At 43.0% G+C, this 12996-nt stretch overlaps 1 protein-coding gene across 6 annotated transcripts in view; it reads left to right on the top strand.

The window, feature by feature from the left end:
- Positions 1-12996, top strand: part of Map2k5 (mitogen-activated protein kinase kinase 5) — a 230621-nt gene that overhangs the window by 95029 nt on the left and 122596 nt on the right. For all 6 annotated transcript variants that reach the window (XM_085689209.2, XM_048423691.3, XM_048423693.3 and 3 more), the window contains 2 exons: positions 261-322; positions 5676-5724. In XM_085689209.2, coding sequence (XP_085545335.2) covers positions 261-322; positions 5676-5724 — 111 coding nt within the window. The remainder of the gene's footprint in view (positions 1-260; positions 323-5675; positions 5725-12996) is intronic.

Below are 12996 nucleotides of genomic sequence, written 5' to 3'. Positions count from 1 at the left end.
TTAAGGGCAGGTTCTACCCTCCTCTAGTTTCCTTCAGTTTTAGTGACTGTCAATTTTTAAAGGGAAGTAGCTGGCCATGTTCTTCTGGAATAACAATTATGTCATTCATAAAAGTAGAACTAAAAGCCCTCTTCGCTCTCTGTATCTGGTGTGTGTCACACGAATGTGGAAACCGCATTCTCACGAGCCAAGCACGAAGGAGAGGCCAGTGCACGGCGCCGGTGATTGGACTGTATTAACACTGATCTTTGTCTCCACAGGGGGATCTTTGGATGTATATAGGAAAATTCCAGAGCATGTCCTCGGAAGAATTGCAGTGGCAGTAAGTATACTGGCTTCAGCGTAAGAGAATTTTGATGATTCTGTCCCTCCTGTCAAGTCCACTGCTTTGTCCTCAGATGTGTCCCTTCTCTGTCTGTCCCAGCTGACTGTTGGGTCCTTCTCACCGCCCATTGTTTCTGTCTCTTTTTGTAATTGCAGAGACCTTGGTGCCGAGGTTTCTAATTTCATCAAAGAGAAAACTGTTACAGGGGACATTTTTAGTTATAGACATAGAATTTGTAAAGAATTTAAGTGAGTAAAAGCAGTCTATGAACGAAATGTCTTTGTTATTAGATGGTTTTGCAGTCTTCTTATGCTTTTGGGTTTATGCTTTATCTTATCTTTTCGAGACTTTAATCTAGGATTCTGGGCCCTTTATGATGAGAAGTTTTCCTGTCTTCTTTACTCACTAATAAATAGACAAATTATATCATCTAAACTGGCATTATTTTGTAAGTCCAGATTTGAGATTTGGAATAATGTAAGCTAACCATGTCTAAGGAGAGTCACTGGGTGCTGTAATCGTAAACAATTGCTAACGTAAAGACGCTCTGTTAAATTAAGTGGTTTAATGCAGAACAAAGTGATTATATCATGTACCATTTAATTAAATGGCTTATTTTCACATTCATTATACATCAAACTGACAACTCAAATTCTTTAATCCAACATGGACACTTACTCAGGCGCAGTTCATTGTAATTCACAGCTTTCCTCTTTTCTTTCTAATTATTGGTGTGAACTGCCCAGGGTGACGAGCACTCTCCTTTCTGATGCTGCCTCTGCTGAGCAGCTTCTAATCTGCACATGAGGCGGATTATTCAGGATGCCGTCTCAGTGCTGAAATCAGTGTTTTAGATTAAAATAAAAATGTTTCCTTTCCTCTTCTAATCTCCGAGGGGAACGACTGCTTTGTGACTTTTGGCAGTTCTTGGCTCTAGAGTATAGTCATTCATATAATAAATGGCAAGAATAGGTGAGAGAGCGGCTGGAAAGCAGGGGAGTCTGCATGTCCTGTGTTCCCATCATCTGTTGAACTTGGGAAAATAGAAACCCACCCTGTTCAGTAAAGAAGCGTCTTCTTCCCTGGCCTCGTCAATCCTGCCTCTCTCCCGTGTAGAGCACAAACAAGGCCACTGGGCCTTCTGATCCAACCCGGTTGTAAAGTGAAGAGTCAGCAGAAAAGCTGCCAGCTTTAGTACAGGGTTTGCTTGCTTTTGGGTGATTGAAAATTTTGCAGAATACTTTAGCAAGAAGTATTAACATGAATACCGGTTCAAGCAGGGTTGGTGGTTTGGAATCAGGAGCAGTCTCTTACAAAACCAGGCTCCTTCCTCTGCCTCTGCAGTGCTGCAGGGCAGAGTGGTGAGAGCTTTGGCGGTAGGAGTAGAAGAAACACTTTGCTCTTCTGATAGCCTACTACACTTGTGTAGTGCCTTCAACATGGTGTGTGTGTGTGTGTGTGTGTGTGTGTCAGGCAGAGGGCTCTGGATAGACCCCAGACATGATGATTCTTTTCCACTCTGGCCCAGGGGTAGCGTCTGACACCATGAGGATCTTAGCAGCTATCACCCTGACAGGTTGACCCTCGTGGCTTGAAAAATGCGCATACAGACAGCCTGTTTTGGTTCCCATTTCCCTGATGACTTTTCCCCAAAGGTGGCATCAGTTCTTTCCTTTGAATTCCTCAGCCAGGGCAAGAAGGCACATACAGATAGTCTCAGCTCTGTCCATTCCAGCAACAGAATCCGATGGATCTGTGTGCATCTTAGAGTGCCAGTCTCTGTGGTCTACTTATGTACGAGCACGCCGCCTGAGCAGCTCTAAGATGGGGATGGTTGAGCACGCCAATACTAAGCAAAACGGTTAGCACAGTTTAGTAACTCACCCTGGCTATCCTAGGTACAGGGTGGTCTGTCTCCAGACCCATTGTTCCTTCACTCTGTTTTCTGAGAGGTGGGGCGGGGGGGGTGGGAGAGGAAAAGGTATTAAAGGGAAAACAAGGTTAAAGCAGAGAGAGAGAGAGAAAGAGAGAGAGAGAGAGAAAAAATGGTGAGAATAGTGAAGAAGAATGAAAGAGTAGTGGAGAAGCATACACAAACACACAGTGGCTTCAGAGTTCTTTTTTCAAGTGGCATCTTGCTGTTGATCGCCTGGGCTCAGCTGTTCCCCAGGCTTCAGCTCCCCAGGACTTCAGGCATGTGCCGCTGCGCGCAGCCTGAGATCTACTCATATCTCCCAACATGGACCTAATTTTCCTGGTTCAAGTAATCCAGCATCTGTGAAATGTGACTCAAATTTTCTCATGTAGGATATATGAGGAGAGAATGTTTTTCCCTTGAAGAAATCCATAGGAAGTACCTGATCTTAGCCTCCCAGCTCTGCAGCTTCTGCCCTGCTGCCCATTGGATCTGGATTCTTAGGAAGAAGAGTGCCTTTGCCTACTCCCCCACATTTATTTCCCTCTTATGTCTAAAGCAGTGGCATACTGTGCTGAATTTTGAATGCTAATGTTAATGTTGATTGACGTTGTCCCTGAAAAGACGTGTACTTGACATGTCAAGGAGTGAATGATTGACAGCAGATATAAGTACTGTTAGTGTCAAGGCCTTGTTAGGTGGTTGTGTGCAGCCTAGCCTGCTGAATACCAATGATACTCTAGATTAGTGGACAGATTTTCTGCTCATTTATAAATGGATACTTACACACATTCAAGGGTTATATCATCTATTTTCACAGTCGGAGCAATAATGACTCTTTTTTGAATCTGTACCAAAATTGCACTTTTTTATCCAATATCATAAAATTGGTTTTCTATTTCTTTTACAACCTTCAGTCTGAATCTGTTGAATAATTGTGTCTTGTCTGTGTCTTCTCATCAGTCATTTGCTGTTGCACTAACGTCAGTGACACACATCCTGTAACAGGAAGTCTCATAGGACACAGCTGAGCTTCTGAGTCAGGAAGTTGAACCCCACTTACTCACGCCCCACACTCCTCTACTCAAGGAGAAGCTGTTTTCATTGCTGATGTCTTTTATAAACATTTGAGTAGTTTGTCTTATTTCCATTGATAAGACTATCATTATTTATGCTTTTATGTTAAATTCACATTCTAATTTCATTATCGTAACATTTGTATGTATTTATAGGCAGAGGCAGTCAGAACTCTGTGAGTTTGAGGCCAGCCTGGTCTACAGAGTGAATTCCAGGACAGCTAGGGTTACATGGAGAAACCCTGTCTCAAAAAATTAAAAATAAAATGCATTCTGTTCTCTTAGGCCAGATAAGCACGGAATGGACTTGTTCACTGTGTCAGCCAGCTGATCCCCACCTCCACCACTAGTACCTGCTCTCTGAGAGAGGTGAAACAGGCTGGCCTCTTCCAGCATTAACTGACGGGGAGTTGGCTTCCTAGATCTTTAACATTTGGAAATTTTCTCAGTTTGTATGTCTGTGGTTTACTGTTGCTGTTAGTCATTTCATTTTTATCAACCAAAACCTTTGCACACAGAGCCCAAACCTCTTTCTCTAAAACCGTGTTTGAGGTACACAAACTACTTAGTTACTTCTCACCAAGGTAGGTTTTCTTACATTGTCCTGTCTCATCCAGAATTTTCTATAATAATAAGTGCTTTTCAATACCTGTAAGTACATTTTGAGTAACAGCAGTATGTTCACTGTTTTTCTTTTAAATCCAATTATGAATAGTAAACCTTGAAAATGTAAGTTTCTATTCATGTGCTATGAATAAAACGTGCATTTCATGTAACAACCACTTGTATGTATATATATATATATATATATATATATATATATATTTGGAAGATTTATTTATTTGTTTAGTGGTACTAGGGTCTGCACTCAGGGCCTCCTGTCTGCTAGCCAAACCCTTTACCAATGAGCACATACTCAGCTCAAGATTGAAAGATCCTAATGGCAATTCCTGATTAAATTTCCCACATAGAAGGTAGTAATTGCAACCTGTATAGTTCGGGTCTTTTTCAGAATTTCATTTGGCCCACTCTAACTCTGGCAGTGAAGGAGGCTAATCGGGTGGCATTTATGCAGTGGCACCTACCTGTTTCCTCTCTGGCCTGTGCCCCATGCTGTCTGTGTATGTCCTCCACATGCATGGTTTGTCCAGCAAGCGTGCCTGCTGCGGTCACCTCGGTGCCTTCCATCCTTCCCTGCTGCTGTAATTACAGACCTTCTTAAAATCATTTTCATTTTTATTTTATTTTAAAGTTGCAGAAAAGTTTTGAAAATCATGTCAGGAGTTCCACAGAGCCTAGGCCAGAGTCGTTCTGTGAAGTTTGACACATCTGGCTGAAATGTATCTTTAGCTTGGTCCAGTGCTTTCTTCTCTTTTCTTCACATCAGCTAAGTTTGCCATTCAAGGGCTGGAATCTTGATCAGGCTTTCCTAGCTGCTACTGGGAAAGGTGAATTCTGTTTCAGCTGCTTCCTTTCATGACTCAGTTTCTTAAAATGTTCTTGGGCTAGAATTAGTTCATTGGTACAGCACCTCCTGAGCGCACACAGGCCCTTGGCAGTACCAAAAAGTAAAAGTAAAAAATTTTCCTTCATCATAAATAGCATGGCTTTTAAAAATCACCCAGGGACTGGAGAGATGACTCAGCAGTTCAAAAGCGCTTGCCCTTAAGGACCCAGGTTTAGTTCACAGTTCCCATGTGTCAGCTCACAACTATTTGTAACTCCAGTTCTGGACATGCGATGCCTTCTTCTGACCTCCATGACCACCAGGCCCGCACATATTGCACATACATTTATGCAGGCAAACTCTCACATACATAAAATCATAATAAATAGAGTCCTTTTTTAAAAAACCACTCAGAGGCCAAATGGCGTAGTGCATGCCTTTAATTCTAGCACATAGGAGGCAGAGGCAGGCAGATCTCTGTGGGTTCGAGGCCAGCCTGGTCTACAGAGCGAGTTCCAGGACAGCCAGGGCAGTTTCACAGAGAAACCCTGTCTGGAAAAACCACACACATGCTCAGAAATATTGGGAAATTGTTTTTAAAGTCCTTATTCCTCTTTTCTGTCTCTCTCCTAACCTTCCCACCCTGAGGGTTTAGCATGTGACCTTCCGAGTTGTTCCATGTCACATATTCATCTCTTCTCTTTGACACACCCAGTCTTTGGAGAGCAGTGAGCTCACTAACAAGGACCATGGAGCTCTGCAGTTGGTACCCCAGAGAGCACACAGATAGGGAAGTGTTCAAGAGGCAAGTTCAGTTTGACAGTGGTTTAAAAGAAAATGTGTGCTTCATTTAACTGTGGAACATCTCCTATAGCGTCCATAATTATACTGTTTTCTCTTTTGTAATTTTAGGTTGTTAAAGGCCTTACCTATTTGTGGAGTTTAAAGATTTTACACAGAGGTATGTTCTGGGTTTTACATGTGGACTTAATGTGGGGATGGAGGAGTCTCTGCAATTACCTTGGCTAAAGAAAAAAAAAGCAATACCATTTCAGCCAACTGATATGACCATAAAAAACGTGATTGTTTGTAAATGTTGCTTTCCTTATTTTCTCCTCTTATTTCCATCTTTTCTGCTTTTTCCCCAGTACTAACTAGGGAATTAAATTTTGGTGCAACACGTTTATCAAGCATGCAAAACATATTTTGTACTGTTTGAAAACAGTGGGCTCTGTGTTATTTAACTTGGTACGGCCCTCCCCGTCCCCAGTCCTTACAGAACATCAGGCGTCTTCCTGAAGAGATTGCTTCCTGTTCCCTGGAGATGAAACTTGAGGCCAGGACCTAATGAAAGAATCAGAAATGGTCACTTGTTCTGGTGACATGGGAGAGAATGATCTGGTAATTGTGCCATGTTACAGGAGGAGCTTCCTTCTGTTTGTCTAACGTTCCCAAGATGTCTGAATTCATTGGAAGCAAATTGCAAAAAGAGAAAGAGATGGTGGCAAAGCCAAACCCACATTCAACTTAGTACACACCTGCTTATCCTGACTTTTGTACATCTGGGAAGTACAGCAGTCGGTGTACAATGAGACGTGATTCAAGGAAAGGGTTTTGTTTGTTTGCTTGTTTTAAATTTGGTTTTAGTTTTTATTTTTTCGATTTTTTTTCCCCTAAGAAAGAGCTAAAACTTCTGGAGAGAACTGGCCTCTCTTCAGCCCGGCCTGAGTTCTCTGTAGATGGTATCAGTAGCCCCACGCTTCCCAACTTCCTCACCCTCTTTGAAGAGACTTTCTCCATTTGGAAAAACACAATATTTGGGTTTTGAAGGCATTCTTGCTGACTAAATGGAATCTTAAGATCCCCGTCACCCCCAGCCCCATCCCCGTAATGCCACTGTGTTTCTAGAGTGTAAAAGGTACCAGAGTGGTGACTGAGGGAGCCAGGCTGGCTTAGTATCACTCTCCTAGGTATCAGTATGTGAACCCGTCTGTTGAGTAGTGAGCTAAAGAAAGGGGTTTTATAACCTGGTCGGCAGGGGCCGCCTTCCCTTCTTGTGCTTCTGCCCCTGTGCAGCACCACGGAGCCATCATAGCCAGGGCCCGTTTGCTTGCCTTTTCCAGACATCTGCTGTTCATTTGGCATGGGATCTAAGGGAAGGCATCGGTGCTCAATAGCAAAGCCTTCATTAAAAGGACTGTGCTTTGGAAATGGGAGAGTTATTAGAAACTGAAACTTATTAGAAACTGAAACTTAGCATTGTTCTGTACTCTGGGCAGACAGGATCATTCTGGACTAGTGAATTCTCTACAGCTGGAACTCTCTGGAACTCTGGTGGATAGGAAGTATGCCTCGGATAGTCCAAAGCACCTTTTCTTTTCCCCATTTTAAGTGGCAAATCATGCTGACGAGGGGCTGTACCTCTAGAATCCCTGTTTCTAAGTTGTTTGCTTTAGTCTCATTCAAAAAATCTCATTGTTTGTGAGAAACAACCAGATTTGTCTGTTGAGATGATATGTCATTAGACATGTCGCAGATGGATTTATGGGGATCTGAAAGCCTAGGGTCAGATCACCAGGATGATCTTCCTGTGGTCATTTAGGCAAGCACAATTGACCAGAGCCCTTGGAGACCAGAGTACACTTCTTCTCTTGCTGTTTGCAACGGGGGCTCAGAAAGGACCTTTGCTATGTTGTAGGAAACAGTTGTGGTGACTTGCCTGATTGCCGATACAGAGGTTTCCAAAGAGAATCGTGAGTTCTCCTTCAGGTTTTTCTGGCCCACTCAATACCCAGAGCAAAGCAGCTGTAAAATACTACTGTGGAGGTGTCTGTGAGCTCAATGGGATGGGTTGCACAAGCCGTCCCCAGGGGCTTCAGTTTAAAGTACGAATCAGGGAAGTAATGTGTGCCTGCCTAGTTAGAAAGGTGACTGGATTGCAGGTCAAATGAGTATGTATCCCGAGTAATGGGCACTCAGCTCTCGGAAAGTCTGCGGTGGTAATAATACACCCCTCTTAATAGATTTACATGTTTGGCCTTGGAGTTACATAGCTATTCACAGAGGCTTTTACCTTCTAAATGTAGAGTGGAAGGAGTCAGGGCCCTGGAGACTTTTGTAAAGGGCTGTACTGAGAAACTTAGCCTAAATTGAGTAGGTTTTGTCCATATTTAATAACTTGGAATTCATAAAAATAAGATTAAAGATGCCTTTTTATTTACCAAAAAGCTATTTAATTTTCTCCTTGATTAAAAAATTGTAGCTTTTTAGATGAGTTCAATCAGGCAATTAAAGATCAGAGCTTTTAAGTTCAGCTAAGGCAATTAAGTAGGGAATATGGTTGTTTATACACTTGTACTGTATATACGCTCACCGCTGTTCCTTCTTGCACGCACATAGACTCATTTTTGCTGCCTCTGATTGATGATGGGAATACATCTGAATATGTGTCACATTGTCAAATCAAAGCTGGATCCTTTTATGGAGGCTGGGGGAGTCTGATCGAGGTGGTGTGAGAAGACAGCCAGCGAAAAGAAGACGAACAAAACACTAATGAGCGATCCAAGCTTTCCCACTTTGTGTCGGTCTAAGTACTGAGAACCTGTGTTCTCCTCTGATCATCGTTTTCTAAGGCCGCTCCCCCCAGACAGAGCAGAGAATTATTAAAATGACAATGCTTTATACTCAGGAGTGCACATTTTCTAAGATGAAGAACTGGAGACATGTTTGGTTGCCTGATACCAAAGAGTAGACTTCTTCTCCTGTAGAAGTAGCTTGGTTAGGCATCCTAGGTTTTAAGTACAGAAAAATGGATAAGTAAAATCCAGGGCCTCTCTCTCAGTGAGTGAGACTGTAGAGCAGAGCGGTCTACACAAGAAGCAGCCGCAGCCTTCCTCCCACGGTGCTCTGTCCTGTGAGTGTGCTCGGCTGCTCATTGTGTCACCTGGGCATGGTGGAGCTTGGAGTTCGGCAACTCTGCCCAGGCGGGACCACCAAGGGTGCTGTTCAGTCAGCTGTTTCTCTTGTTTAGCATTTAATACTTGAGATGATAGATGGGAGAGAACTTTGTGAATAATCAAATGTTAGTCCTATAGATTTTTGTTATAACTATGAATTAATCACTACATCCAATCAATAAGAATACTCCATTACTAAATCCAGCCAAGGAGAGAGTTATTGTGCTTTGTGTTATAGGGTCAAAAGATTCCATAATTCCTTCTTCTAAGTTAAAGCAAATGTGATGACATCACATGAAGATATACTTATTTAAAATGTTTGAAACGCCTACCAAGATTAACTACTGTGGAAAAGCTGTCTGCATTGTCAGATGTAAGTGAGCGCCCTGTGAGCACAGCCTGTGCTGACCGGGAGTAAAAACAAAGAAAGTGAGCGGGTGAGAATGTGTGTGGGGCCAGATCCGACATTCCAGCAAACACTGCAGCTTAACTTCAAAACATACATCACCACTAATGAGGTGAGAGCCCTGCATATTAATAAACCACGGCTCCAGTCACAGCCATCATTACCCACATCAAACATAAATACAAGATTAACACCTATGCCATTTCTGTGGGAAACGTGAGAATGCCCTGGCAGTAACTGCTCTTGCTTTCCCCGAGGATAAAAAGGAAATGGAAGGGTAATGAGAATAGAATTTAGATTAAGAAAATAGAGCCGGCCATCAGTTGGGGCCATCATACGAAGATGCAGAAAATCACAGAAAGAGAAAGCTAGACCTGTGTACCCCAGGATACCTTTCTACATATGGACCTGGGCAGTTTTACCTGCCTTCTCCAGTAGGAAAGCTTGAGGCTGGTGAATACCTGATCGTCCAGCCCTTGGGAGGCTGGAGCAGGACGACTGTGGGTCAGCCTGAGCTGCAGGGTGAAACACGATCTTAAGAAAAGAAAAGGCCGCTTTGCAGAACAATTTTGCCCAACTAGAGATCTCTGTGTAAAGAAAGAGACTTTTGTCTGTAGCCAGACCTCTCTGAATGAACCCGATGTGTCTGATCTCAAAGAAAAAGCAGGCTAGCAAACACGCTGGGAGTATTATCGTCCCTGGTGTTCCCGTCCCCAAATCGACCCCACCTGGACTTCCCTAGGTGCGGCCTTAGGTATCTAACTAGTGTTAGTTTATTCCATAGCTGTTTATTGCTTTCCTGTGTTTGGTGTCGTTGTGAGTGCTTGGGAGACGTCAGTATATGTAACACAGGCTTTCTGCATTCATGAAATATATTTTAGCAGGATGGATGAGATGACAAAAAAAAAAAAGAAAGATTCATAAGCAATAACTACAGTAGTAAATACAGAACGCACTAGAAAGTGGTTAGCTAAAGGGTGGAAGAGTTGAGTAGATCCAGCACTGCAGGGACATGGGATGCTTGTTCCCATGGCGATCACAGAGAAGATGGCTGTGGATGAAGGCTTAGAGGGGTAGAGCTGGTCAAGCTAACCTTGGGGCATTTCTGACAGCATGGCTCAGCAACTCCTCTCCTAGATATTTACACAGGAGAAATGAAGCATGTGCCCCACAAAACTAGTGAGCAACTTTTCCTAGTGGCTTTATTCATAAAAGACGCAAATTGGGAATAAAGGCTGAGTCTTTTAGCAGGTAAAGGGGTGAACATCCACACAGTGGGGCGTGACTCAGCAGGGAAGTGATTGAACTGTCCCTGCAGCAGCATGAACAAATTTCAGACAGGTCACACTGAGACTCCAGCTAAGCGAAGTCTGGGAAAGGTAGACCTGAGGATGGGAAGCCTTAGTAGCTGTCGAAGGAAGGGTGGATTGTAAAAGTACGAGGGGAACTTAGAGGACTCGTGCTTCAGGGGGCTTTGTTTTGTCTTATTTTGTTTTTTAAGGAAGGAAGCGGGGGAGACCTTTGCTTAACTGGGGAGATGCTTAGAATTCTCAAGGAACAAATTTGAGGGCCTAAGTTTGGATCTCCAGTCTCCCTGTCAACAGACAGGCAATGGAACAAGACTGTGACCCCCACAGGAGGGGAGGCCGATAGAAGAGGATTCCTGAGGCTAACTGGCAGCCAGTCTGGCCATATCAGTAAGTTCCTCAAAAAAGCAGGTGGACAGCTGCTGAGGACGATACTCAGTGTAAACCTCTGAGCAGTTCACATCGGTGCATGTGTATCTGTACACACACATACAGCACACATACATCACACAACCCACACATACAGCACACACATGCAACACTCACAACACACACACATGCAACACTCACAACACACACACGTACAACACACACAAAGACTTTTCTTAGATCTTACCAGTGTCCTAGGTGCATGCACTAAATATGAAGTAATGTCAATAGTAGATACTTTTTTAATTAAAAATTTTTAATTCATTAATTGTATGCGTGTATGGGCATATAGCAGTTCCACCGTTCAGGCCCCAAAGGTCAAACTCAGATCGTCAGGCTTGGTGGCAAGTGCATTTACTCACTGAGCCGTCTCACTGGCGCTAATAAAGATTGACGTGCAGAGTCACAATTTGGATAAAAAGCAACCACATCTTGGGGTGTATTATCTTGAAATAATTGTAAATTCATGAGAAATTTTTAGAAAAGTATGTGCAGAGAGGTCTCACAAAAGGTATCCTTCTGAAAGATTCTGAGAGGACCAGAGGCTGGTGGTGTCGGAGAGAGTAGCCAAGAAAGTGCTGACCTGTGTCATATAGTGAGTTGCCAGTACCTCGTAAATGACATCAACGCAGACTGCAAGATAAAAACCTATAAACGTATCCTACTCCAAAATTGTTATGTCCATGAGAAGAGAAAAGAGAAGTAAAGTCTTTGAATTTCCTAGAAAAGAAAATTTGATGTCAAGGTCAGAGTGTTCAAAGCTGTCTGATTGTGGGTAAAGCCGGGGTTTGTGGTAAAACTAAGTAGGAAACTTAACTACATTCCCAAAAGTGATTCCTTCCTGGTGGGGCATTGCCACCACTAGAAAATTAACCCGGTTGGTTTTAAGTGATTTATGAGGAGCTGTAATTTGCACACAGCTTCCGTAACAGCCTCCTCCCAGAGACTAGGCAGCTGGGCTACCATTCCAGTTACAGGGAGCTCAAGTGGCCTAAGCCATATTTCTGCTTCCTGAAAAACCATGGGTTTTTTGTTTTTTGTTTTTCAAGGACTGGTTAGCGTTTGAGCGATCCAAGTCAATTTAAAGGAGTCACCCCCAGTTGGTTTTATGTCTCAGAGGGTAATGACGGGAAAACTGGGTGTGAATGTCTTCTTCCTAGTGCCAGGGCTGCTTAGTCAGGCGGATCTGGTAGGGGATGTTTGTGTTGAACGGGTATTAGTAGTGAGAGCCACGATTAAACCTTGGCTCCTGCTTAAATATTCTTTAAATGTAAGCATTCATTACATGCCAGTTCTATAGTAGATCATAACTCGTGAGCTTCCTTAGCCAATTAACTGAGGTAAACAAACTAGTTTAGTGAGTATGAGCTGTTGGTTTTTCTTCAGCTCTGGCTACACACATAAACATCTCTAGAAATTAAACCCCTTTGCCTGTGTTGGCATTCTCTTTGTTTTGAGTTCACAGAGGTTTCTGTATGCATAATAATGGTTTTTAAAAGATAAATTCTATACATTGTTACTTAAAAGAGTTCTATATTTAAAAAAAAAAGTGCCAAGACTATTTAAAGAATTTTCAAAACTGAACAGAAAGAACAAACGAAAAAAAATCAATCCAGTTAGATAATGGGTGAAGGATCCGGGCGTGTGCATGGCAAATGACCGCATGAAGAAGATGCTCAGCCTCGGAGTTCTGTAAAGAGCACAGACCCACACTGACACGCTGCATACCTATGAGAATGTGGCTGCAATCAACAGGGACAATTGCAAATGCCAGCGAGACTGCAGAGAATTGGGTCAATTGCTTGCAGCAGCAAAAGAAGGGATAGTCCCACTGTTGATATTTCCCAGGAAAAGAAGCCCACAGCTGCCCTAATAACCCAGAAGTGAAGACTTAGGTCCACACAGTGCCTGCGTGTGCCTGTTCGAAGCAGCTTTCTCCACATTAGCACAAAACTGGAAACAACCTTTGACGGGGAATGGTTAAATGAGCCCTAGTGCGTTTGTATTGTGGAATACTGCTCAGTGGCGGAAAGGAATGGACTGTTGTCAACACACTGGAGAAGCCTGCAGAGAATTGTTCAGAGTGGAAAGGGCAGTCACAAACTTTACTGCAATTCATATAGTATTCTTGAATG

The sequence above is a fragment of the Myodes glareolus genome, chromosome 4 (genome assembly GCF_982192425.1).
Source record: "Myodes glareolus chromosome 4, mMyoGla1.1, whole genome shotgun sequence".
Taxonomy (NCBI): Eukaryota; Metazoa; Chordata; class Mammalia; order Rodentia; family Cricetidae; genus Myodes; species Myodes glareolus.
This window is presented reverse-complemented; position numbering and strand designations above follow the sequence as displayed.